Consider the following 27,743-nt stretch of genomic DNA (forward strand, 5'->3'; position numbering starts at 1 on the left):
ATAATGATCACGAAGTGTTCACATGATGTCTCCGCTTGCTCTGCAAGTGTAAAAAGGGCCTTTATTTTCTGTGAATTTGGTTTATTTTTGTTTAGCAGTCGTGTAAAAATGTTTTGGAATTTTTATGATTTTTATACTGATACGTTTGTCCATCATTATGTTTGATTCATTAGAATCGTAGTTTATGGCACCTGTTATCATTTCCCTCAGGGGTATGTCATCGTCAACCGCCTCATATGAATGAATAAGAGCTCCAGTCCAGTCTGACAGGTAATGAAGTGGTTTGCCTCTCAAGATATTTCTTACTCTTCAAGGAGGTCCCTGATAAAACTATGCACACTTTGTCCAGTCCTCTGATATCAGTACATTTACACTGTTCATATAAATCTCTCAGAGTACTTACAGCCCTCTGTGTAGTTCTCATGAAATTCACTCCGCGTACGTTGATGTCTTTGACTTGTGTATTTTTTGACAGACATTGGGGCTTGTAATCCCTTCTACTTTTTAAGCTTTCAAACCTTAAATCCACCAGCAAACCATGATCAATTTGTTTCCTATTTTGATTTTATCCAAGCTAATCTGCCGTTTATAATCCCTACATGGAGTATCTCCATTTGAGTTTGAAAACCTGTCAGTAGGTCAATTGCTGAGATTGATATGCAAGGTACAATTTACAAGTGTATGTCAAGATTCTTAATCGAGAAGGTATTACGCACTATAAGAATATTTTCAGTAAATTATTCACCATATCCAAGGTATCAGTGTTAAAGATTCGGATGAAAACTGTTCAGCGCTACCTCTGTTACAGCTGTTCCAGTTTACATACTTAGGTATGACATCCCATGTTATAATGGCAATGTAAGAAAAGAAGAGAAAACTTAACTACTACATCTCCTACATCTCTGGCATAGTGTATAAATATGATGAAGTGAGCTGGGGTCATGCTCTCATTGACAATTTCCGAGGCCCGGTTGAGTGGTCCTCCTGAATGGATGATTTTATAATTCTGCTGCGCGTCAAGAAAATTTACGAAATTATTAAGAATTGCCAGCTTCCACCTTAAAGGGAGAGAAAGGGTCTCTGAACTTTGTCGGTGGCAATTGTAAGATATCATTGATGAGGTAGTTAAGTGAAGTTTTTTTTTAAACAATTCACAGATCTTGTACCTGTTAGGTATCTCAAGTAAAACTTATTCAAAGCAATACTTTATGAAAAAATTAAAAATTGAAGCCAATTTTTTGTTCTCTCATTTGATTAATGGATCATCAGTGTCCTAAGTTTTGTGTAAGCAATTTGTTTAATGAATACAAAATTGTTCTTTTAGAAATCTCAAAAATATCACTTAATTCCTTTCCACGTGATAACTTTCAATTTAGACCAATAAAATTCAATGTTTTCTGAAATTTTCTTACAGTCTGACGTTCTGTGCAACTTGAGTGCTTGATATGTTTCCCTGTGTTTATATTTTCAGGGTCTTAAGAGCTAATCATGCGGTATAATAAGCAGGAATTATTGACCCTGGCTACTCAACCTTCTCAAAAGTTTGACAAGGAGGGAGTTCTTCTTGTTCGTGAAAGGCAGGATGGCTTTTTCAGGAAAACAGAAAGTAAGTTGATTTCCAGGTTGCCAATTTTTTTTTTTTTTTTTGGCAGGACGTTGTTTTGCTACCTAAAATTTGAAATACCCACTTAGATAATAATTATACCCCCAGTTACAGATGAAAGCTTGTAAATTATTGTCTACAGTTTCGCCTGTATGAAGCAATATGAAAAAAAGATTGCAACTTGTAAGACAGTCTGCATAACAGCCGATACTTGCAGTGACAGGAAAGGGGTTGCTTCTGATCAGTGGACAGGTTGTGGCTGTCAGGTGGGGTCTAAAAAATCCCTCACAGGAAAAACATTGATTATTTAATCTGCTATGTAGAATCTTTGGAAAATAAGAGAAAATGCGTCTGTTCATAATTTCATGATTATTTTGAAGAATTTATAAGATGCAATTTGACGAAGGAGATGCCCAATGAAAGAGTGGCAACACAGAGATGAACGAGAAATGAGGAAATGGCATCGCACAGAGGGGCTTTGAGAAAATAGGGGTTGTGGTGGTTAGGTGTCGCTGGGTGCCAGAGAATGCTGTGAAAGCGGCTCTTGCGTATGTAAAAAATGCAACTTACCAAACGGTCTGATGACATACGCAGGAGTAGCAACTAGGTGTCTTACAGTCCCAAAGTGCACTGAAAGAACAACGTATCTATATTACTAAATAAAAATGTAAAAAAAAGTAAAACAAAAAAATATGTTTCTACAATGAAAAAATTTTGTCCAAAGTTGATTGCTGGAACTGGCAGATAAGTACCACTAGCCAATCAAGAGCAACCTTTCTGCCATTATTTGTAAGGATTGCCTGGCAGCAACTTGTCCTTCAAATTGATGTCCTTTTTTCCCAGGAGAATCTGTTCATATAACCCTACATCCTCGTTGATATCTAGGCTGGGATGTCTCTCCCTTACCTCCTAGCTTTTTCTTTAACTTTTTCATCGTTTTCCCTCCCCTATTTTGAGTTTGAACTTCATGCATTTTGCTCCCTGTAGGTACATCATACCTAAGTAATATTACTCTGTGGAATGCCCTCTAGTGTTTTTTTTATCACTTTAGATGAAAAGTTAAGTTTGTTTAATTCTACAAAATTATTATACCTTTTAAAAACTTTGTACAAGGTTCCCGTTCCAGACTGTTTACTTTTTGTGTATGATTGTCGCTTGACGAATGTCCTCTGTTAGGCAATGAAGTTGTGAAATTTAATCTAGTGTTGCAGAATGCAAACTTCTTTCTGTCAGTGTTGCATGCTGTGCATCTTGAAAAGGTAACAATGTTTTTTTCTTTTTTTTTTAAAGAAAGGAAGTTTCATATTGGCCCTGAACTTCAAAAATCTAGAAGTAAAATTTCCAAAGTAATTTTGGAAGTAAAACTAAGGAGATAAAACATGGAGTTGAGTCAATATCTTTGAAGTAGAGACTACTTGATTGAAACTAAACTGCCTAGTTATGTAATTCACTAACTACTCTAACTGAAATGCCATGTAACATAATTTAGTCAGAATCAAACCTATTAGAATGAGTGCAAACCAGGAAGTTTAAAGGTGATTTTTCGCGGGCTCTTGGCGTTGTCAAACTGGTGTGCATTACACCGCAGTTATTAGGTTAGTCAAAAATCTCGGCAGATTTTTACTCTTTATCCAAAAAGAAGGACGCTGGCTCCTGAGCATGAGCCTGAAGAATCATTTTCAGCCAAAGAAATTGCAAAATTTAGAGAAATAAAGGCAGGATTCTTCTTGGAAAAATAACATAGCATTGGATACAGAAATTTTTTTCACTGCATCGAATGCAGCTTTTTTCCAATTAGTATTCTGCTTTCATTTCTCTGAATTTGGTAAACCTTTTGGTTGAGAATAATTCTGTAGGCCTACGTGTAGGGGCTACCATCCTTTTTATGCCTAAAAAGTTAAAATCTGCTTAGATTTTTACTCAACCGATGTGATTTATCGCATGCCAGCTGGGCATTACCAAATATCTGGGATGAATCACCCTAATCTGTGTACTTTTAGGTATTTGATGTAACTGAATTCTGATTTTTAATTGGTTGAAAGCCTTATATAGACAAAAGACTCAAAGGGAAGGAATGATTTCATGGTTCTGAGTGGTTTGAAGTCACTTAAGTAATTAAGTTCAAGACATTTTCACTTATTTCGAGATAGTATAGAAAAAAATAGAATCCCCGTAAAAGCAAAAAATCAGCCACTAAGTCTATCGTGGCTGTATAAAATTTTGCAAGAAAATGGGTGCCACTAGGGTGATTACAAAGTTATTGCAATTTTTTGGAATTTCATGTGGTTCGTTGTGTTGCATGGCATAAATTGAATGATTCATTATCTCATCACAATCCAAACAAAAACTCTTCATCAGTTGTATTCATGTCATTGTGTGTATCATAACAATCTTGTACATAATCTTATCCAACCTTAATATCCGTATCGAAGTGGGTAAACTTTCATACCCCCAGAACTTGCATTCAGGACTTGTAGGAGGCGTCAATTTAATAATTGAAAAATTGTATTCTGTCGTTTACAAAAGCGCTGAAATCCTTCTACAAATAAAATTTTTATCCACTAATACCCAAGATTTTCTTTGCTCTTGTAAACTGAAACAAAGACAAACAGATGAACAGATAAAACAGAATCACCTATGCCAAAGGTGCCAACTTTTATTCAGTCAGAAAGAACTTTTCTGATCCTGGAACATGTTCTTCGACGCCATCTTTAGATTTGATCAAATAGATCACTTATCAGTAAACTGCATTCGAGTGAACCATTTTCAGAACAAGTAAAATTGTTAGGAGTTCCCATTGTTCAATGCCGTTCTATTATAATGAAGTGAAAGTTATAAGGAAGTTTCTGAAACTTAGAGAGGTATGTGTTCAGGCCAGTGACACCATTTTCTCATCTTTCTCCTGAAGCCGACAATGTCTCAAGGAGTAAAATATATTTTACTACTAAACGAATCGATCAATGAGTCAAGCCTCCTCTTTTTTCATGATTCAGCAGAATAAGAGGGTCTATTGGAAAAGGCATCAATTGTAAGATCGTAAAATATTACAGTGTGTTTTTTTTTTTACTTTTCTCGATAGTTGAAAGAACGGTGAAATTTCAAAGAACCTATCAACGACTGAATGAATAATTGCATGCATATGTTTTACGCTTTTTAAATTGTTTTTATTTTCGGATAAGGCCGAGCAACTAATATTTGTATAAACCAGATCTATAGCGTATTAACGTTACAGGAAAGGACTCGTTCAAAAAAGGGAAAAGATCTAAAAGTCTCCATGAACTAAACTGCTATGGTGGATCAAACAAAGGTATTCTTAACTTGGATCATTTTGGAATCTACTAACACTAATTGTTCTCAATTTTTTCCTCATCCAGTCAAAATTGCCGCTGAGAACTCAGATTCTTTTAGCTCTAGGTAGTTATGAGCTCAATAAAATATACAAATGAATTTATAATACAACAAGTCACAATCAGTAAACATTTTATAAACTCATTCCTCTTTTAAATTTATGATTTGCTCCACACGTTTCAGGGGCGTCTCACCTCTAATTTCAGCAGCGTATTCTATGTACATCTTGAGTTTGCTACTGAAGATGGAGAAGTGAAGCCTCTGAAATGCACAAAGCGAATTTTAAATTTTAAGAAGGCATGAATTTCTTCAATTGTTTAACAAAAGTTTTAAATGTACTCATTCCCCTACCCAAACCTCTTTTGCATTTAAGTCTGAAGAATAAGCCAAGCCCTTTTTTATATATTTGCTAATCTTAACGGGGGGGGGAAAAAACAATAGAAAACAGAGAAAACTCTCTTGAAAACATGTCAAAAAATGACAAAAAGTCAGTTTGATAGTTCGCGGAGTTTTTGCCAATCATCTCAAATGCAGTTCATCACTCATTCTACTGAGTCCCTGAGAGGCACTGTTTTTCTGGTTCTGTGTTGATGAAACTCATACAAGATAATTTAAAAAAATTCAGGAATAGAAGACATCAAAATTCAAAACATTCAACTACATTAATTAATATGCTGATCCTACCTTTACAAAAGCAAAAAACAGGAGCAGGTCTGAAAGCATATCTTTTTCGTCCACTTTTAATAAATATTGCCTTGGAAACTTTAAATTCTTATACAATTATCAAAGTGCAAAGTACTAACCTGTCAAATGGAATGAAGAACTCTACATTTGTAGAAGTTCAGCTTTACCTTTGAGTTTTTGAAAGAGATTTTTCATAAATGGACTGTTCAAATGTTTCACTAGGTGTAATCATTCTATTTTTTCCCCCCTTTTTTCTTTTTTTTTCTTTAGCAAAACTTTTGTTTTACCTAAATTTTACTTTCTACATATCTTGATGCATATTCTAAATGTAGAATATAAAAAATGAGCTAAATTTGAAATGATAAATTTCAAACTCTAATATTTCTATCAGTCTCCGATCATCACCCTGCTATCTCTTTTATTTGTCCAAAATTTTATTTCAAGTACTCCCTTCCTTAGTGCTCAATCTGAAAGCTGCTGTCTACCTCAACGTTTTCCCCCAACATTAGATGAATTAAATTTTATTTTTCCTCAATCCATATCAGTTTTGACTGGATGATTTTGAAAAATGATCCACTAACTGCATGAAGAAATTGCTGTACATTCACCGTGAAGCGCAATCTATTAACACTGGTTACTCACTTTCACTCTAGGGTAATTAATCTGCTCTACCTCAGTTTTTTACTTTTTCATGTCGCACTTTCACTTACCCTCTTTATTTTTTATTATGTATCTTTGCACAGCTCCTGTTCTTAGCACACTCAAAATACTGCGTCATTAAAAGGGTGTCATGTATGAAACCAATGGAGGGCTTAATATGTGACTCAGAATTGTAATTTTCAGTCCTAATAATTTTTATTTCATTTTTTTTTACAAGGTATGCGTGACCTAGAACAAGTTACAGGTTTGAAATTTTATAACTCTCCGATTATTATCTTACATGATCAAATTGTAGGCATTTTAGTGAAAGAAGTACATCTGAAGTGAAAATCTTACGCATATATGAAGCTCTCCTCTGCAAAATCGTCCAATTTACAATCTGGTATTCTATGTGTAAGCGTAGCAAAGTTTACTTACATTGAACAAGTAACTTTTTTCCTCCTAGAGATTTTTCACCGCCAAAAATTATGAGAAAAATGTCAAATAAGCTCCATCTAGAATTCTTCCACACCATCAGCAGCAATTTAAAACGAAGTTCACTTCTTTAAAAATGTGAATACTCAATGAAGAATGTATTATTTAAATTCTTTCCAACCCTTTTACTACATTATTCAACATTTCTTTCCACCTGTGACTTGAAGTGCAAAGTTTGATGATTTTGTAGCTCTCTATTTGCAGCTTAAGGTGGTTCTTCAGCACTACAGAGAACAAATTGTTTTGATTTTGGATTTGCAACTTAGATCATACTTTTTGGGTTATTTCAAAGTGTTTCTTGGTCAGGTTTGTGCCATAAGTAATACCTGACGTACTACAGTGTGATGTGATGCTTAGAAATTCTCAAGAAATCTTCTAAAATCCAGAAATTCCAAATCGATCGACTATTGAATTGCTCTCCAAAGTGCTAACGAACCACCTTAAGTAAATTAAACTAACGCTGTTTCTCTGTAATTGACTGTTTGCATGTTAAGCAAATTATGCATGCTTTGTAGTCTTGTTGTGTAATTATCCTAAGTGTACTTTGCTGTGTAATGTTCTTTCCACATAATGATTCAACCTTCCTTTGAAGCGACTGGACACAATACTGTCAGACCAAAATACCCAAAGAAGACTAAATTCAACATTGGAATTCAGAACAATCTATTTAATGTTTATTTTTTCTCTTGAATTTCTTCTGAATTAGTAAAAGTGTGTTCTTGAGAAAGATCCTCCAATGGAGGTCAGTTAGTAAGCAATGCAATCTTTGTAAGTTCCGGAATCATTAGTTAATCATCAAACTTTTGCCATCACTGATGGGAATCGATAAGACCAAGCCAACAGAAGAACATCAATGGTTGGTTAAATCATGGCATTTACCCATTCAATCGTTTCTCCGATGCAATCGATACCTTCATGGGAGGTGCATAACTTGTTGAGAATCTCCACCAACCATTAATAATTTTTGGTTGTAAGTTGGTCTTATTGTTTTGTATCACTGCAGAGGAAATTTTAATATTTGGCTCGTACAGTAAGCAGAAAATTTTAGAAATCTTCTTACAAAACTATTTCCTTTATTGGCTGTCTTTAGATTCTAGTTCCAGGCTTACATTCTAATGGTCAGAAACTGGGTAAGACAGAGTTTGCACTGGACTTGGATGGTGCTTTGCAATAATAAACTGAGTGCATTCTCATAAGAGTTTCATATTTCTTACATGTATAACAAGAATTCGTGAGAGAATGTAGTTGTTTATTTATTGCGAAACCCTATTGTCTCCCAATCCTGTGTGCACTTATTGAACTATTAACATTTCGGAGAACTTTCCTTTTTGAAACTGTGTAAAACATTCTCTGTACGTTACTGTGAAAAATTCTCCAATGAAAATCTACTTTCTGCTCTGTTGGGACAACCTGCAAAAGATGCTGATTTCTAATCATATCAAATTTTTACTATTGCGTTGAATATCCTGAAAATATTTCATCTTTTTACTATTTAGTTGTGAAATACTCTCCTCTGAATGTATTCATGGAGTATAATGCCAAGAGTGAAGCGAGAAGAAGAGGGAAAAACTCGAATCAACGAAAAAATGTTTTCCCACTTTTTCCATTATATCATAATAAAATACATCCAATATGAATTTTCAAGATTACTCTATATGTGTACTTTTGTCCAAATAATGCAAGAATTAATCTAACACCGTTTTTGTTACGTGTAGTGAGCTTTGAGCGATGGTGTCGTCTACGAGGTAACTTGTTGTTTTATTTCAAAACACGTGATCAGTGGTCAGAGCCGGTAGGAGTTATCGTCCTCGAACACTGTACAATTAAAGTCAACCAAGCACCTCCAATTGATGGTCCTTTCGGATTTCACATAGGTAAGTTATCGGTAAAGTTCCCTTTAACACTAGGACTTTCTTCATTTCTTCCCTATTATGTACTGTGTACGTTCAAAGATTAATTTCTTTCTGGTTCTAAATTTCCATTCACTCAAAAACCATGCCTTTTGAGCTTCTCTCTCAGGTGTGGGTCAACATAAAATTAATTACAAAACTTGCAACATGAAAAGCTTTGTGGAAGGTTCCATCTATCAGGTATTGGCATCCCACCTTACTATGACTGATATCACAGTCGCCATATCAATGGTGAAACTGCAGCACTGCAGACTTCCTCTCATACTTCATTTTCTACATGAAAAACCACTCAGTTTCATTTCTTGAAGACTTCAGTAATTTCTCCTTTTTATGAGATGAACATTCTGTAAAAACAAGCCATGATCATAGTTCGGTCTCCTCCTTCAAAATAAAAAAGACGCAGAGATTCTGAAACATCAAAACCAAATTTCGCATTTTTAAAGTTTCACTGTCAATATGTACTGTTGGAGGTCATTACACTTACTAGGTCCTGCCAACATTTATTGAACCAAAGCACCACACTCCTCTAGTCTGTAGTGGCTTTTAGTCCTAGTGGTTTTTCAGTGTAGCATCTTTTTCTGAGTCCTCTCATCTAGAGCTTGTTTCAGATAACTTGCCTTTTTTTGCTTCATGAAGAGATTATGTAATTATGGTTATCAAGGAAATATAAAAGAAAAATTCATTAAAATTGGAAAATTTTCAGTGTTTGAAGGCGGTCAGAGCCACTACCTGGCAGCATACTCAGAGCAAGAACGAGCTCTCTGGCTGGAAGCCATTCAGCTGGCTGGCTACGAAACTACCCGTTCTCACCTAATAGCTCTGCAGCAGCAACTGGAGCTCAAGAAAGGTCATGACCCCAACTTAAGCGTCAATATGGTTCGGCTTAGGAAAGGTCAATCTCTTGATCCATCAGAGGTACCATTGTGTGAAATTGCACTTGCCTGTGACAATCTTCTTTGTGACGGCCATGGGAGGTCTCCTAATCCAGTGCTTGTAGCAAGAGTCTTCATTCCTGCTGAAGCTGTTTGGCTCAAATATGCAAACACAGAAGTTGTTCAGGTACTGTTATGATCATATTATTCATTAATTTTGTTTAACATACTTTTAAGGGCCATGAATGTGCAGCAACTTGGAACTCAGAATTTTGGAGAACATTTTTTTTGTTAGAAGAGCCCTTGTATGCCGGTAAAAAACTTGCTGAAAAAGCCGGAGAAGTCCCTTCGAGTTCATTTGAAAGCCCAAGTAAACTTACCAAAAGTTCTTGAAGTTTGTTTCAACTGTGAAGCGTGTGAAAATCACATGCAACTTTAATTTGTTGTGCATTATTTCTGATTTCCATTGAAAAAATTTTCCGTCAGTTTCTTCTTAGAGCAAATTCTATTAGAATATTCTTCATACACTTGATAGCGTAAATTTCACCACAAATAAACTTTTCAAACAATTATCATTGTATTGTTGGTTTTTTCACAAGGCTTTAAATTAATTCTCAAGTTGGTGTTTCATTTTATTTTCAAAGCTGAAGTTTAATTTCTAGTAGTCATCTTTCTGATCTAAGTTTTCTTATGTATTGCAGCAAAGCAGCAATCCAAGTTTTCTCAGCACAATCACATTTCGATCCAGTGATGGGTTAAATGAAGAAACTCAGGTTCGGATTACAGCTTATGATGTGCGAGAGTTTGCATCGTTGACCTCAGTTCCAATCGGGAGTGCTTGTTTTCGGCTAGCAGATATCTTGGAAATGTCTGAGCATCGATTGAGGATACCTCTCCAAAATTCAACCTCCTCTACCGTGGGGTTCCTTACCTTGCTAATCTACCGACTGGATAGAAATATCTCCAAGAATCCTAGCACAGAATCAACACCATGTAAATCATTACCTCAAAAAAATTCTGGCAGTCTTGTAAGTATTATTTTTGGCTTTAATTATATTGACAGCTCCTTCAAAAATTTATAATAAAATCTAAGTGATTTTATTTTAATAGCCGTAAAAGATGAAAAATATATTTCAAGTAACCCGTCCTATGGTATTGAACGATCAGTCAATTTGATAGGAAATAAAACAATTTCAAGTGAAATTCTGTAATAAAAGTACCATCTACAAGCTAGTGATATCCACAATAGTTGTTTTATACATGAAGACTCATCATTTGTTTGCAGATATATTGCCACAGACGATCTCAATCTCTGCCACCTCGGTTGGGTAGCAAACTGAAACTCCCAAAACAAGGACGCCTGAAAGAAGTCTTCGCCAATGTGACGATGAGTACGTACCGTTTTCATTCAGGCTTAGGTGGAGATATAAGTGTTCAAGAAGTAATGGCTGAAAGTCGTTTCTGCTTTACTTTCCCTCAGCAGCTATTAGGTAGGACTTTATGCATGCAAGACTTTAATTTATTTGATATAAACAAAATCTATACAATCGCAAGTCCAGTTCAGCTGTTTTCTCTCTGTATAAAATGAAGTATTGATAAGCAACTGCACTCTTGAACTAAAAATTGCTGAAATTGAAAACTCTCTTGGAGGCTTTGTCCCCATCATTAATGAACCTGCACCTGATGATGGAGTCAGAGTCTCTGAAAAATTTTGGAGTTCACATAATGACAAGCTTCATAGGTATTTCATTTGCAACCTTGTTCGATACTGTGTCAAAATTCATCATGTTTCTTTTTTGGGTTCTGAACATTTTTACTTTCAGACCAGAATTTTTTCCTGTCGCTTGATTTTTCTTCGTCTTGTGAGTTTTCTCAACCAATAGTACGAAGGTTTTAGAAAATTCTTAATGTACAAATGATAATTTGGAGATCAATGTTTAACATTGATAGCAGAAACTACTCTATTTAATGCCTTTTGGTTGATCATTGATGAAAAAAGTCTAAGACATTTTTACCCTTTTGATCAGAAAGAGCCAGCAAAATCTGGGGAGTTTCTTTCTGCTGACGCCGTGGAAAGTATTTTCTGCAAAATTTAAGCGTTCAAACGTTGTCATTCCTCGTTTGTTATTGTGAATCAGGTGTGTGGATGGCAGAGGAGAAAGAACTCTTGCAAGAAGTTGCTGGAATGGGTGAACTAGTAGAACCATGGCACTCTCGTCAAGTGGAGCTTCTTGATCGGCATTTACAGCTCCTTCACTTGTATTCGCAGGCCAAAGAAAATCTCCAGGCTCACAAGGGTAGTTTCTTCAAGCCGAGCTCAAGAAAATTTGATCGATCATTAGAGTTTGCTCCCATCAACCTTCATCTCCAAAGGTTTGTCCCTGTATCTTCCCTTTTCTAGTTTTCTCATTTTCTTTTGTCTCTCATCCTAAGGGAAGATTGATTTTAGTTGTGATTATGGTTAAGAGTATGGTATGATTTTTTTTTACTTTTGTCATCATCAATAAGATAATGGCTGGGTATCAGTGCTAGCAAAAAGTTTTTCAAGAAAGGTGATTTTTTTCATAGATGAATTGAAGTATATCTATTTTAGCTTTAACAGGCAACCTTTTCCAGTATCCTTAAGAACAAGTTGTGAGTGATTAGTGTGATTTAGTTAATTTTTTGCCAAGATATTGCGTAATTCAACTTTTCCTCAATCATGTTTTTCTGCCCCATGATCTTTTCCATAATTTCAAAGTTTTTTTTTCTCTCTCTCTCTCTCAGAAATGATGTCTTTTGAACAGTAAATCTCAATCATAATTCTGGCTCAGCTTGATTTACTTCAGAATTGTTTTTGCTAAAGTATCCTCATCACACTTATCTGTGCAACAGTAATAATAATAATTTTTTTTTATTTGTAAGTGCACATTTTTTAACAGCTAGAACAAATATGTTAGTGAGAATAGAAGAAAAAAAAAAGAAAGGAAAAGAGAATTACAGATTTTTTAAAAGAGGACTTATGCTAAATATTCCGCTTCACTATGAAAACATTTGGCAATAAAGAAATGTTTTAAAACATTAAGAAAATTCAAGTCCCTGTATTTGCTTTTTAGAGCTGATGGGAGATTTTCAAACAGGTTTTGGCCACGCCTCAAAGAGTGGCTGTTCTTGCTGGCAACAGTACGAATTACCAATGTTTGAATTTTTTGACACTGAGGTGCCCTTACCTATACATTTTTCCTATGATCGTAGTAAAGAAATAAATCTACAACACCCAACAATCGTCTCATGCGTGTATGGGCAGCAAAATTCATTTTCAATGATGTACTGTAGCATTTAGTAATATGAAGGTTGTGTAGAAGTTCATCAAACTTTGTTTTTAAAATAGACTTCCTCCAGTAATGGAAAATTACAGCTTTATCTAATTCAAGGATCTACAAAACTCTCGCAATGTTGAAGATTATTGAATCGTTCCCTCCCCTCAAGCTCCTATCAGTGCAATTGAATCAAGATGTCAGAGCCGAAGAGCTGAAACCACCAACAGTGAGGATCTTGTAAATTAGTTAAACATAATTGAAAAATTAAGGAGTCTATTCCACTTATTGCTATTTTCTGAAACTAAAACCTCTAATAATCATTTTCTATGTTAGGTTATGCGCCCAAAATGAGACTTTGAAAAAGTCGAATATGTATGATATAATCTCAGTTGGAGCTTTTACCGCTCATGCTCACAAGTCAAAGAACGGCGGGTTGGTGAAACTTATTCAACAATTGAAGGACCTGTCTGTGAGGAGCTCATCTTCCTGCACCAACAAAATTTCAATGGCAAACGACGCCATTCAAGCAATCAAGCAACTGCGACGGGAAGTTGTGGATGCTATGCGCTTGTTGATGAAATTGGCCAAAGAGAAAAAAACCACAGGTGAGTTACTTTACAAACTAAGTTGAAAATTTAACAATCCAGAGCTGACTGGAAAGCTAACTGGGAGTATTTCTAGTAAACAGAACTAAGTGCCATTGGAGGAAGAAGGAAGGGGGATTGGATTGGCAGGTGCTGCGAACCGTGGAGCTCGTTCCATCCTATGCTCCCAATGCTTTCCTATGGCGCTTACGTCCGTTTAACTGAACAGCTGCGGGATTCTAAAATCCTCACAAGGAACTGAAATTGGCGCTTAGCTCTGCTCAGCAGAGATACGTCAAACTCTTAGAATGAGGAATGAGTCATTGAAATATTAAGTGGATGTATTTTAAATCACATGTATCAAATGTATTTATTATTACGCCCATAACTTAGCCTTCTAGTTGAGTAACTGTGATGTATTTGATCATGGCTTTACAAATATTCGAAACTGATGAGATGCCTGAAAATGGGGCTTTAAATTTATTTTAAGTACACTGGAGAAATTTCTCTGGCATTAGCTATTCTTAAGGTAGCACTAAAACATTATGTATGTATTGTATATTTATGTTTTCAACAAGGTGGAGAAATGGTGCTGGGTCCACACCACTTTGCGGGGAAATCAAAGCAGAGAAATTACAAAAATTTGGCTTTGATTTCCCCGCGAAATAGTGTGAGCCCAGCACCATTTCTCCACCTTGTTAGATACAGTTTCGGGCCATTTTTAGTGTTTTTCTTATTTACGTATTCATTTTTCTATTAAAGTGGCGCTTTTAACAAACTTTTTTCTGCATGCCTTTGGATAATTCCTTCTAGAAATTTATGACATCCCTATTAATCCCATAATATAATACCATACATTAGGATTTGTTTTCTAGCCACACTGTGGAAAAATATGTAGATATTAGTTCCGAATAGTATTTCAGGAAGAAAAAAATATTAAATTCTACCCAATCTCTGTTTTCAAACGGTCTCTATTTGTTTTGAGTTGACAGTAAATTTGAAAAATGCGTCAAGTCTTACTAATTTGTTTTATTTGTCCTCTCTCCAGGAATGTTACCGATTTGTGAAGACATGGTTTCAAAAACCCGAATACTTTTAAGCCTGTGGGACCCGTATCTAGTCGAAGAAGCGCTCTCGTTTATTGAAGAGTACAAAGTCACAACAATCGAAGAGCGCCTCGAGGGTGAAGACAGTCTGAGCTCCATGTCCCCATTTCACAGAATAACGCATCAGCTCAACCTGAACCTGAGATCAGGAGAAATCGACGACCTTGCCACCCCGGATACTCCAGCCATGCTGAAAGACGTCTGGAATCTGGCCTCCATCCATAGCCTCAGTAAGAACGGGAATAATGAAAGTGCTAACAACTCTGGGTCTGCCGATGGAGAGCAGCAGTTTGTAATTTTTCCGGATGCTGAAGAAGAGACGCAAATTCCCGATGAAAACTCAAACTTGTCAACCAGTAGTAATAACAATAATAGTTACAACAATGGTGTCTCCGAAGAGAAGAAACCAAACGGGATGGATAACGAAGTGTGTCGTAAATTCCTTGATACTCATGCAATGTGTAACTCTCCGTCAGCGAATTACTACAAGCCAACAGACGAACCAGAACCGTTCGATTTAACCCAGTTGAATATTGAAGCAAGCGTAATGTGCCTTGTTAGCAAAGTTAAGTTCCTTTGTGGCCGGTGCAGTAGTCCAGCTGTAAGACTCAGAACTCCAAAGAATATTGGCAAAACTCAAAGTTTTAGGAATAAATTGTCTGAGCAGGAGGTAATTTCATTTTTATTAAATTTGCTTGGAAATATTTAATGGAGTCAAGGTATTGACAGCTGTTTATCCAATTGATATGGAAACATGAATAAACTTTAAGGATTGGTGAATTAGGGTTACACAGCTGAAAAATTGGGGAAAATCAGAGAACAAAATTTTACTTAAAATTATCTAAAAATCTCTTAAAGAATATCAAAATTGTTTCTTTCTGTTAGACTTTCCTCTATATTCTGAGCTCTTATAGCTTTGAATGAAGATGTTGTATAGTCATAATCTTACAAAGGAAGCTGAGACCTTTAGGATAAGTAAAAACTAGAGTTGGGCCGAAATGGAATTTTCGCGTCACCGGAACCGGATCCGGATATCGGTTTTTTGTATCCGGCCGGATCCGGATACCGGATAATTCAAAAAAGTATCCGGCCGGATCCGGATAGTACCGGATCCGGATAGTGCTTTTTCGCGCGAAAAATGTCGCGATTTTTGAGGTTAAGTTTACTCGACTCACGATCGGTCGTAGCTAACAAAATTCGGGCCTTGAATTTCCACCTGCATCTATGAAAGTGTTACTATGGAACGCCGTTAGTGTCAAAACCCTTTTCTTGCGCGCACGGAATTTTTTTTCGGCGCGCGGAAAGAAAAAACCCGTTTTCGATGAAAATCTCTGAATTTCCGGATTCCGCGCCGGTTTTCGATATATTTGCGCCGTTTGTGTCAAAACTATTTTTGTCGGCGCGCCGCTTTAAATCTGTTCCGCGCGCGGAATTTTCGATATATCGATTCCTGCTCGCCGTTTGTGTCAAAACTATTTTTTCCGGCGCGGCGCTCCAAATCTGTTCCGCGCGCAGAATTTTCGATATATCGATTCCTGCTCGCCGATCGTGTCAAAACTGTTTTTTCCGGCGCTGCACCAGAAAATAATTCCGCGCGCCACTTTTTCGATATATCGATTTTTCTGCGCGCGGAGAATACAGGATGATCCAAAAGTCCCTTCCACCCCCTCTAACTTTTTACCTAATTGAGGTAAAGATTTGAAACTTGGGGGATATTCCTAGGTCAAGGGGAGCTACTTTTTGGCCCCCCTAAAATTTTCAGGGGGGCCCCCAACTTTTAATTTTCCAATGGGAAGACCCCCTTTGTGATAGCTCGTTTGAAAGAACATAAAAAAAGAAAACTTTTCGCGCAAACCCGAAGTCAATATCTCAAACCGTTTCAAAATGGCGGCCGGTTAAAGTTCAAAATGGCCGAAAATTCACATCGGTTATTTGTCGATGGATTTGCGCGAAAATCGGTATGAATGGGTATTTTGACACGAGAAAAACGAATTTGACGTTAGATTTAAAAAAAAAAACCAAAATTTCCAAAATGGCCGCCGGTTAAAGTTCAAAATGACCAAAAATTGATTTTTTTAGAAATCTAAGTTCAAATTTGTTTATCTTATGCCAAAATACTCTCAAATTCCAAGTTTTAGGCAAATCCATCAGGAAAAACCGAGGTGACAATTTTCGGCCATTTTAAACTTTAAACAGCGGCCATTTTGGAAATTTTGGTTTTTTTTGAAAATCTAACATCCAATTCGTTTTTCTCGTGTCAAAATACCCATTCATACCGATTTTCGCGCAAATCCATCGACAAATAACCGATGTGAATTTTCGGCCATTTTGAACTTTAACCGGCCGCCATTTTGAAACGGTTTGAGATATTGACTTCGGGTTTGCGTGAAAAGTTTTCTTTTCTTATGTTCTTTCAAACGAGCTATCACAAAGGGGGTCTTCTCATTTGAAAATTAAAAGTTGGGGGCCGTTGCCCCACTAAGGGGGGCCCCCTGAAAATTTTAGGGGGGCCAAAAAGTAGCTCCCCTTGACCTAGGAATATCCCCCAAGTTTCAAATCTTTACCTCAATTAGGTAGGTAAAAAGTTAGAGGGGGTGGAAGGGACTTTTGGATCACCCTGTATTCTCCGCGCGCAGAAAAATCGATATATCGAAAAAGTGGCGCGCGGAATTATTTTCTGGTGCAGCGCCGGAAAAAACAGTTTTGACACGATCGGCGAGCAGGAATCGATATATCGAAAATTCTGCGCGCGGAACAGATTTGGAGCGCCGCGCCGGAAAAAATAGTTTTGACACAAACGGCGAGCAGGAATCGATATATCGAAAATTCCGCGCGCGGAACAGATTTAAAGCGGCGCGCCGACAAAAATAGTTTTGACACAAACGGCGCAAATATATCGAAAACCGGCGCGGAATCCGGAAATTCAGAGATTTTCATCGAAAACGGGTTTTTTCTTTCCGCGCGCCGAAAAAAAATTCCGTGCGCGCAAGAAAAGGGTTTTGACACTAACGGCGTTCCATAGTGAAACACGCGGGTCGCGGACTAAAGGAATTTACGTTGCGATCGCGTCAATTAGCAGAACATGTGCGTTATTCCGGTAGTAATGGTCGAACAATTACCATGACTGAAAAAAAGTCAAAAGTTTCAGGAAAAAATACAGAAAATTGTATTGATAGGGAAGAAAAAAGAAAGAATATCACCAAAAATTTATCGAAATTTTCAGGGCCAAAAAAGCACTATTCGGCGGGTCCAAAAACCGGATAGCGCGATTATCCGGCCGGATCCGGATACTCGCGAAAATCGTATCCGGCCGGAGCCGGATATCCGGTATCCGGCCGGATAATCCGGCAATCCGGATAATCGCCGGATAGCCGGCCCAACTCTAGTAAAAACTGAATCATATGATTGCCTTTGATACATTTTAATAGATCGTTGATTGAATTAGGCAGCAATCTTTCGTCATTTTAATTGAGAACCACCTAGAAGTTTTTGAAAGCTCATGTTTTCAACTCTCAAATTAGTCAATTTAAAAGCTCTCCCCATGTTGAAAATAACTTCTAAAATAATGGGAATCGCCCAGTCTACTAAGAAAATCTTTTGAATTCATACTCAGCATAAATACTGCTTGCAAAAATACTTGAACATGCGTTTAAAGTTAAGCCACAAAACGAGTAGAATTAATTTTTTTCTATCAAAAATTAAATTTGTATCTTTAAAAGAAAAAAGAAATAATGCCTGCGAGACAAGGTTATCTCTAAAACACTGATACAGGCGTGAAGGCACAAACTATTCCAGTTTTTCATTTATAATTGAACGCTAACTGCCCTTTTGATCTATTCATATCGTAGTCTCTAGCATAAAAGAACTTATTTATTCTGCTCTGTTTAAGTAATTCTTAGTAACATTTTATTTTTTCATGGGAAATCCTTCACACGAATTTGTCTGAAAATTTTAGTGACTTTCCTCGCGAGTATCAAGAAAAATTACTTGAAATTTCAAGCAAATTCATGGAATGTTTCTCCAACAAAAAAAATATAACATTCATAAGAAATACTGAAACAACGCATTCAAGATATGTTCCTTCTTGCAGGAGACAATCAATGTAATGATTGGATTTACAATTTTTTATGTCCTTATCAGAATAAATTTTAATCTATTCTGAAAATAATTATATTGTACTATTCATAAAGATTCGTTTCACCAAAGTAAATTTCTAGTTTTCTCACCAATAATAGCTGTTTCAAATTTATTTTCTCATTGTTTTATGTATTCAGCTAAGTCCTGCAAAGAATGAAAGAGAAAACGAGATTTCCTGTGATGCGCTCATTGAGAAGGACAATGACCCAAAAGAGATCAAAGATGCAAGCAATAAACGCAACAAATTTACTGAAGGCTTGGACTTTGCGTCTATCACAGACTGGGCCACGGAATTAAGACCCAGCATGCGCAAATTACGGCAAGCGATGGATGGACTTCTGAAAACTGCACGGCTGACTCACAGTGTCTTCCGAGTTCAAGAAGATAAGCGGATTGCTCAAAGAACATGCAATGTTCGTTACAGGAGACATGTGTGTTTTTCGCAAGCTGTAAGTTTCTTTGATATGTAAATCGAATGTTTATGTAAGTGTTTTGTGGATAAGAAATATCTTTAAATGTAAACAAAGTGACTTATTTAGGGGTCTGGTCATGGTCAAACTGATGTTTAAATTTTTGCATTGAATAGAGGAAAAATCTGAGAAAACTACTAGTTTTATGCTCAAAATAAATTATAAGCGCCTGCTCATCAACTGAGAAAATAATGTGCACCCCAAAAATTAAAGAATTCCAAAAATGGATTTATCCATGAAAAAATAATTCAGCCGAACGTAATTTGTAATTCTTGTTTATAATGTGAAAATTTTTTCGAGAAAAATCCTGATATCATGCCACCAAATGTTTCAATTTTGGTGGCTTTGACTGTCTAGTCTTATTTTTAGAGAGGCCAGTCTTTTTTTTTGGGGGGGGGGGGGGGGGGCATATGACTCAAAGTTTATCCAAATTTTTGACTCAATAGATTTGAAATCGACTAGAAGATATCCATGTGAGATCTACAACTGGACCCTGAGGAGAAACACATCTACCATTAATGGCCTCATGTTATGTTTCAACATGTCAAAAAATTCCCTTTGGAAACTGAGGTGGAAAGTATCTGAGAGCTTAAAGGCGATTGTTTAGTTTTACATGAAGAGGAACAATTAAGTTGGCAATTTTGTGAAATTTTCAGAATTTATCGCCCATGTTGATAGATCCATGTGAAAGAACCTTTGATGAACATTTGAAACTTGCCGTAAACCTTGAAATTTTGTGTAAGTTTTTATTGCTTTGAAATGCATTTCCCTTTAACATCAAATTCATATTTTCTTTCAGTTGACAAGTGTTGTGGTGGCACTTGTAGCCAAGCTTTGGTGTGAGAAAGCAGACGCTACGTTTTTGCACATTCTCCTTAGTGTCGGGCCTTTACTATTATTTGAAGGTTTATTAAGCGTCTACGCTGACGAGTTGGACATGTGGGGTGATATGATAGTTGCCATCGAAGACCTGCGCTCCGTTAGATTTACTTTGGTCCATCACGTCAAGTAAGTATCCTTCAGTTTGTTTATTTGGACTATGTTTTGCAACAAGGAACTACTATTTCTGGCTTGCTCTTAAAAGCACCCATTTGGATTTAGAAACTTTTGGCATGTATATTGTTTCTAACATGAAAGAAAAATTGTAGTTCCGTATTGCAAAATCTAGCCCATTTTATGTTGGAGCAGTAGACAGGGTATTAAAAAGCATCACACTAATCGTTTTTGCATAAAAAATGCGACAAGAGGAGAGAAAGTAGTTTTCAAAAAATTGGGGAAATTTTTGTGAACTAGTGGATTCATTACTTTTTGAAAATGAAAGAAATAAAAATTACCAAAGGAGCTCATTATCGGTTCTTTTTCTGAAAAGTTTTTTTTGGAATCTTAAATTTAGCGTTGGGAATAATTTTGTGCTTCTGTTGGAATATAATCACTGTTCTGATGGTAGATTCCAAATAAGAATGAATAGTACTCAGGATGGAACCTTTCCTCTCCCGGCTGGTAAGAAAAGTCCATCAAAACAGGGGTTTTGAGATAAAAGAAGAACACGAGTAGATACTGATGAAGGCGAACAGGACAAGGAATAAAGCTGACAAGCGGTGTCGGAACAAACTCAACAAACGAATAAAAACACAAAATACAGGGCAGACTAAATTTGATTTACATTTTTTAAAAAGGAAAGGGAATCTGCCGTAAAAACGAAAAGACCGAACAGCAGCACGCACACCGAGGTTGAAGAACGTAATCCAAGCGAAGAGTGGGGAGCCGAATAGTGCTGGTAGCCGCCACGTGACCAGTAGCACTACTTGGCGGGCTAAAATTTTGAAAAGTGAAGGGGAAGGGGGGACACCCGTTACAAGGAGGTCTTTCAAAATCCATTTTCTAGAAATATGTTCCAGTTTTACCATATCCTAACACACCTCCACATCTCCTAGGCTGACTCTTGTCAATGGAGGATTTTCCCATTTTTTCATAAAAATTGATATTTGCCATTACTAAAACAATGATCTTTCATTTTCAGAGGCGAGCCAATCCTCCCAAGAGTTGTGGGTTCCCGAGCATCATTAGGTGTCCATATACCTGTACCAGACTCAGTTTATTCCTTGTTATTCTGCGTTTTCTCATATCGGCCCTCATTCTATGTTGTTCCGATCTACTTCAATGTGGGCATCAATGAAGTGGCCACGATAGCTGAAACATTTGGCCCGAGTCGTCCACAACAACGAAATAATTTAGATAATTTTGAGCGGCTGAACGATTATGTCCGCCAGTTTCGCAAGTTGAATTTATTCGAAGCGGCTGCTGGAGGTTCAAAACGAGGTAAAGTCACCCTCAATTTTATCAAACTTGACATTAGTTTATACGTATTTTTTTAATGTTTTAAGGTATTGTAACTTTTGCTCTCTTTACAAAATCTTTTGGATTATCTCATCTGCTCATTACATGCATATTAAGTAATTCTATCCTACTCTGCTCTGTAAGTTTGTCTGATTTTTTCCGTCCATCTATCTTCGTTTCAAATCCTTTCTTTTTTGATTGTGCAATCAATCATGCAACTATGGAAACTCATCATTCTGAAAACCATTCCATGAGTCTTATATATGTTTTTAAATGTGAGTCAATTAGAAAATAACTTTTTCTCTCAGTCTTCTATCCATTTTTTCTCCAAAGTCATTGACTTATCAAGGCAGTCGATCAGAAAGAAGTAGATCGTAATGTATATTTTCATGATACTATTTTTTCCAATTTAAAATGAATCAATGTTTTCTGTAATATTGTCGAAGTATAGAGAAAGCTAAAAAAATTACAGATAGTAAATTAATTTTGGGCTGGTGTATAGATTCTATTCTCAATTTTCAGGATTCTTCAACCTTCAACAATCACCATCAAAAATGGATCTTTTGAAACAATTAAAAGCTGCCATAGAATCAAACAAAAGCAAGAATGTTGCCATTTTAGACTTGGCAGCACAGATCACCCGAGGATTGAAAGGTAACTCCTCATAATATTATCTGTGAAAGTGAATGAAAGTCTGAGGAGAGTCAATATGTTCACTTATCAAATTTGTTACAAGCCCTTCCTGCTGAGCAGGTGGATATAGAACGGCTCAGGCTGGTCGTAAGTCTGCCATGTAGGGCATATCTAGTTGCGCCTGGAACAATATATAGATTTTACCGCTCAGTGGGACCAGTCCATAACATATGTATTCACCGTTTAAAATTTTTTCCATTTGGTTCCCCTTCAATGTCTGCAACTGTTTTTTATGTATGTATAGTTCCTGATTCTCAACTTTTTTGAACAATGTCTCACATTATATTTTGCCTTATCTCAAACTTAAATTTTTAAGCTTTGCGTTTTTCAATGAATATTTTTTGAAAAAAAACATTGTAAATGCAAATGCTTTTTTAAAGTTCTATTTCATGATTTTTACAGGACTGAAGTTCACAAGCTGTAAAAGCGGCAAAGATCGGACTGGGATGTCGGTAACTCTGGAGCAGTGCAATATTTTACGTCGCGAATATGATTTAGCAGACAGTGAATTTCAGCGAGCTCTGGACTGTATGCGCAGGTATGTTTTTATTCTGTAGGTCATTCCTCTATGCGATATGATCTTTTTGTAAAAGGAAAATTGTCTAGTGATTAGCAAAGTTGTACTGAAGAAAGCCAGGGCTATGTTTAAATGAAGCATAGCTCATTCATGGCGTGCATCGGAGAAAGAGAAACAACTTGACCTCTAATGTCCTCAAAACCGCAATACTTACGAACACGTAGAAGCAAAGCCAGAAGAAGAGGGGGGTCCAGACAGTTTCTTTTTACTTTTAAATTGAGGTCAATTAGCCTATAAGTTGTCTTTTCCTTGATTGAAATTAGCTCTTCCACTGTTCATTATTATTAAATCACTGAAATAAAGTATAAAACAGATTTCAGAGCTGTAGCTAACACCTGCCTACCTAGAGAAGATTTGTCAGTTCTTCAAGTTTTGTAATTTTCTATTCCTTTTTTTCAGTGAGGGCTGTCGCCGTGAGAATGCATACAAGAATACGGGTGTTCGAAAATTTGCGTTCAACAGTCTGCAGAGGATGGCATTGCCCCCTTTATACAAACCTCCAGTTGGAACTTTTGGATCAGTGCAATCTTAAATTTTAGTCCTGTAGCTTTCTCCCTGTGTATTTATTTGTTAGTCACCGGTGTTATACCAGTAAGAATAGCGTTGATAGCAAACTCATAGCAAAAGGCATAAAATATTGCTGACTGAAAAAAAAATGAAGAAATAAAATTATTAAATTAACTGATGTTTGTCAGGAAGCAGGTAATGAATATTGATAATACTTTTACTGTACGATAAAATGAAATTTTGATGTAAATGAAAACATTTGAGGAAAAATACTAAAAACCTGGGGAAATAATATAAGTAACAGAATTGTAAAGTAGTGCTGGCTTCACTTTATTCTGAAGGGATATCAAAGCCAAAGGTACCAAAAATTGAAAGTAGTTCAGCAAAATTGAATTCTAATGATTTTCATGGAAAGACTGGGGGACAATGGTCAACTCAGGGAGGTACGGTGGAAATGCATTGACCACGTACCTACTTTATTGTCGCAGGGCTCTTCATATCAAATATTTGTCAAATTTTCATCAAACTTTTATTTCATTTTTGCATAATATTCATCATCTTCGAAGCTGTGAAAGGTCAAATAGCATGTTGCATATTGACCATTCAGAAATCCTCAGAGTGACGTAACCTTCCAACGAAGGACTTCCTATTAAGATGTACTCTCTATTATAAGTAAAGAGGAAAAGGAAGTTCACATGTTTTGGAACCATTTGATTTGTAAGTCATGATTCATATTTCTTATATCTCAAAATGGGCTTGTTGCAAACTTTTGCTAGAGCGAAAATAAGAGTTGTTACTCATAAAAAATGGTTCAAAAATCTCGATGAGCGCATTGGCAAAGTCTGAAATGCACTCCTTGCTTCACAATTTGCATGAGAAATTTGCGTTTTTTTCGAGCTTCCCGCTTTAAACATTTCGTTACAGGAGTCATTCCATTCAACCCCTGCTCACAAGAATACCACGCAATATTCAACAAAACCGACGCAAATCCGCCAAAACACATGTGACGGGAGGATTATTCTAACTTCTAACGACCTGATGGCAATCGGCGTGTTTACGTTCACATTTTTTTCAGGTTGATAGATATCCGCCGTGACTGACCTCATGCTCTCCTCAACTTGCGCTCGAAAGCATCGGCCATGTTGAGCAGATATTGAATGGAACGATCTCTCTAACAAAATGTTCACCTGTGCCGTAGTATGAAGCGGGAAGCTTAAAAAATGCAAATTACTTACGCAGATTGTGAAGTTAGGAGTGCATTTCAGAGTTTGCCAATGCGCTCATCGTGTTTTTTGAGACATCATTGATAAGGAATAACTCTTTTTTTTGCTCTAGCAAAAGTTTGCAACTGAGTTACGACAATACAAATAACTCATCAATGATAAAGTTTAGATTTGCCTTGTTTGAGTGTAGAAAATAGGTTAATTTCACAAAATAGCCTTCCTTAGCACTTTATCTTAGGCCAAAGCAATGAAAGGTTTTAAACGATTGTTTTAAATAAGATGCTTTCTAAAAATAAAATTTTCATTCTCATCTCAGATTTAAAATCTGGTAGAGAACGCAAGTGGAAAATTTGTAAGATAAACTCAGAAAGCTTTTAGCAGCTTTGAAAGTTCAATTATAGCTTAGAAGGTAACACTTTTGTTTTAAGATCAGAAACGAACTATATATTCTTCCATTTTGTTTTAATGCCCCCTCCCTTTTCATAATCTTCAAATTATAATAATTTAATACCTTATTTTTTAACACATCTGAGACTGACAAAGAATCGTCAGTAACAGAGTGAAGGTAATTTAAAGACTTGATATTTTTAGAAAATGTATGAAATGCATATAAAATTTTAAAAATAAAAATATGCATCAATTCTTTGTGCCAAAATTGCCGATTCCATGTTTCAAAGTCTTCTTAGCTCTGATTTAATGAATATTGGGTTTTTGTATTTCTTTTTATTTTGTAACTCGTCTTCTTATCAAATTATTTACTTAATTTTCAGTTTTAGTCGCAAGTTTAGTTGCCTTTGTTGCACAAATGTTCTTGTCAGTTTTAGTGTATTAACTCTGAACTTAATTGATCTAAATCGGGTATGCCTATTGAGATTTTAGGTCATTTAGCCACACCTAAATATTTGCCACCTAAAGTTTCCCAATTGTTCCATGCTTTTTCAATCATCGTTGAAACTAATCGCCGTTTTTTAAATTTCAAAAGAAAATTTTTCACACAATGGAGGAAATGCACAAAATTTGTGAAGACTTTTATATTTTAGCAGCTTAAATTTTTTTTGAATTATGTTCAGAATGGATCAGATATGTATGTCACAGAATCATATTTTGATGTATGAATCTTCGAATGAGTTTTGTCAAAATTTCAAGTGCATCTGTTGCATATTATGTGCGAAGATGTTAGAGAATACTCTTTGAAGAACATGATGGAATATGGTGTTGTCATCAAAAATATTAGACGTACAGATTTGGCGTTTTGACAGATGATGAGATTTTTCACAGAACATTAATACTCAATCGTGGATTCTGTGTCATGGTGATCCATGTTTTTGATGTACTTATTTATTCATTTACTCGTGTACTTTTCTTTCATTTTCTACCGGTGAAGTGCTTAAGAAAAACATTACTTATACAAAAATACAAATCCACCAGATGAACATACAAATTTTGAATTTGAACAGAAAATCAGGACGATTTTTCTCTCACTAGAAAATTTTAATCCAACCCTAGTTTTAAAAACTTGTGTCAGACTAATACAAATTTTAAATTTGTATTAGTCTGACACACACAGTATAGCTAGAGCACAGGCTATGATGGCATTGGTAGCTCACTGACAAAACATAGTTGGCTAGTTTCTAAACAGAAGAAACATGACCAATTTGTAATTTTATATCTGTGATTTTTTTTTTTTTTTTTTTTTTTTTTTTTTTTTTCCATTTTAATTTTAATGAAAGAATCTAAAACTAAAACCAAAAAATTGTGTATTTCCTTAAAAAATACACGAAAAATAGGGGGTAACACAATATTGATTTTATTTAATACTGGTTAATCTTTGCACTAAGCCTAGTTACTTTGATTTGTAAAGAATATTTTGGCTCTTCTAATTCAAATTCACTCATGTATTACAAATATCTGTTTTTTAAGGATCCTAGTTTTAATAAGTAACCAAGGAAAACTCAGAAATTAGATATTGCGCATTGAATCAAACATGAATATTTGCGAGAGAAAGAACCTTAGCCTTCAGAGGCAAATTTTTTAGGAGAGTGGTGAAGCTAGGAAAGATCAATCATTCGATTTTTCAAAAGAAAACGCTCTTTGGTACCTTATGAAACAAGCTGTGGGTAGTTAAGCTCATATTTTTTCTCATACCCAGAGTGTAAAATTTCTTTTTAGTCCAATGATTTTCAGCTTGAAATGTGGCAAAGTAAATCACTAAAGCCCCTTCCTTCAACTTTTCATTTTCTTAATTGCAAAATTTTTAAAATCCTAACACTGGTTTGGTTTAACATTATAGGGGATTGTGTTTGAGCATTTTTTAGTAAAATACTCCTCTGTGCAGTGGCAGCAATATCTCAACTATAAGGTTTTTTGCATTTAGCCTCCTATTCTTGTGAATGTCCATGTTTATCTAAGTGATCAGAACTAGTGCTCGGATTAAACTCAAATTCTTTTTCATAGATAATAAACTTAATTCAAAGAGAAATCAGTGATTTGTTTTAAAGTTAAGTTTGAATCATGGAAACTGTAAAATCCAGATTTGCCTGGTATTGAGACTATTCATTTTGTGGAGTAACTCTCGACTTTTCTTCTTTGGAAGTTTTGTCACTTGCTAATTTTACTCATCTGTTCATAATTTAATTTTGTTAATGTGTCTGATGGACTCTAAACTTGTTGTGTGAATACCTGCATCTTATTTCCATTCTCTTTACTATTGTCTACAATTTATCGTCTGATTTTTAATACCTTGCATCTTTCAAATCCTCATCTGAAGTTTTTCCCTAGACGAATTCTGCTTATTTTAGACAACGACTGAGTCAGGCACATCAAACTGTTACTAAATTTTACAGTGAAATGTTTTTTAAAATTTTTTCTTTAAAATTTTATGACGGTAATTATCGCTAGCTTGACAATTGTAACACCTCTTCTAGAGGTGTCACTATTTTCAAGCTGTGGTGGAATTACCTATTGTTCGTACGTTTTTCGACACAAATTATTGACTTGTTCAAAGTAACTCTAAGAATTGAATCAAGCTCAATTAGGTAAATGTATTCATTTTGTTAAATATTTGTTGTTAAATTCCTCTTGTAAGTAGGTGAGACTTCGTTTTTAAAATTAAGACTTAGTACTTCAGTTATTTTTTCTTTAAGTAATTTATTTGTTTTATTTCATAATTTATTTATTTATTGCTATCAGTATTAATAAATTATTTACAACTTTATCTGTTATCATTTTTCTGTTTTTCCCTTCAAATAGAAGAATTTCA

At 35.7% G+C, this 27,743-nt stretch overlaps 1 protein-coding gene across 7 annotated transcripts; it reads left to right on the plus strand.

Moving 5' to 3' along the window:
* The first annotated feature begins 49 nt into the window (after nucleotides 1–49).
* LOC109036511 (inositol polyphosphate-4-phosphatase type I A) lies at nucleotides 50–27,698 on the plus strand. 7 transcript variants are annotated; one of them, XM_072301434.1, is made up of 16 exons: nucleotides 50–270; nucleotides 1,481–1,606; nucleotides 4,836–4,910; nucleotides 8,485–8,643; nucleotides 9,383–9,738; nucleotides 10,253–10,579; nucleotides 10,837–11,041; nucleotides 11,690–11,924; nucleotides 13,184–13,455; nucleotides 14,483–15,210; nucleotides 18,815–19,126; nucleotides 19,947–20,155; nucleotides 21,168–21,466; nucleotides 22,007–22,138; nucleotides 22,580–22,715; nucleotides 23,154–27,698. In XM_072301434.1, exons 2-16 carry the CDS (start codon nucleotides 1,489–1,491, stop codon nucleotides 23,284–23,286), a joined length of 3,696 nt encoding a protein of 1,231 aa, XP_072157535.1. In that variant the 5' UTR covers nucleotides 50–270; nucleotides 1,481–1,488; the 3' UTR covers nucleotides 23,287–27,698. The 7 variants fall into 7 exon arrangements, with proteins under 7 accessions (XP_072157535.1, XP_018906328.2, XP_018906329.2 ...); XM_019050783.2 differs by having other exon boundaries at nucleotides 51–270; nucleotides 1,472–1,606; XM_072301430.1 differs by lacking the exon at nucleotides 50–270 and adding an exon at nucleotides 346–705 and having other exon boundaries at nucleotides 1,472–1,606.
* Nucleotides 27,699–27,743: the final 45 nt, after the last annotated feature.

This window comes from Bemisia tabaci, chromosome 6 (genome assembly GCF_918797505.1).
Source record: "Bemisia tabaci chromosome 6, PGI_BMITA_v3".
Lineage (NCBI taxonomy): Eukaryota > Metazoa > Arthropoda > Insecta > Hemiptera > Aleyrodidae > Bemisia > Bemisia tabaci.

What these genes read in the sequence shown, in the direction of transcription:
- LOC109036511 (XM_072301434.1), top strand. Translation starts at nt 1,489, where the DNA reads ATGCGGTATAATAAGCAGGAATTATTGACCCTGGCTACTCAACCTTCT. An exon ending in CTTTTTCAGGAAAACAGAAA is followed by an intron (nt 1,607 to 4,835) that starts GTAAGTTGATTT and finishes TTAACGTTACAG; the next exon opens with GAAAGGACTCGTTCAAAAAA. An exon ending in ATCAACCTTCATCTCCAAAG is followed by an intron (nt 11,925 to 13,183) that starts GTTTGTCCCTGT and finishes TTTCTATGTTAG; the next exon opens with GTTATGCGCCCAAAATGAGA.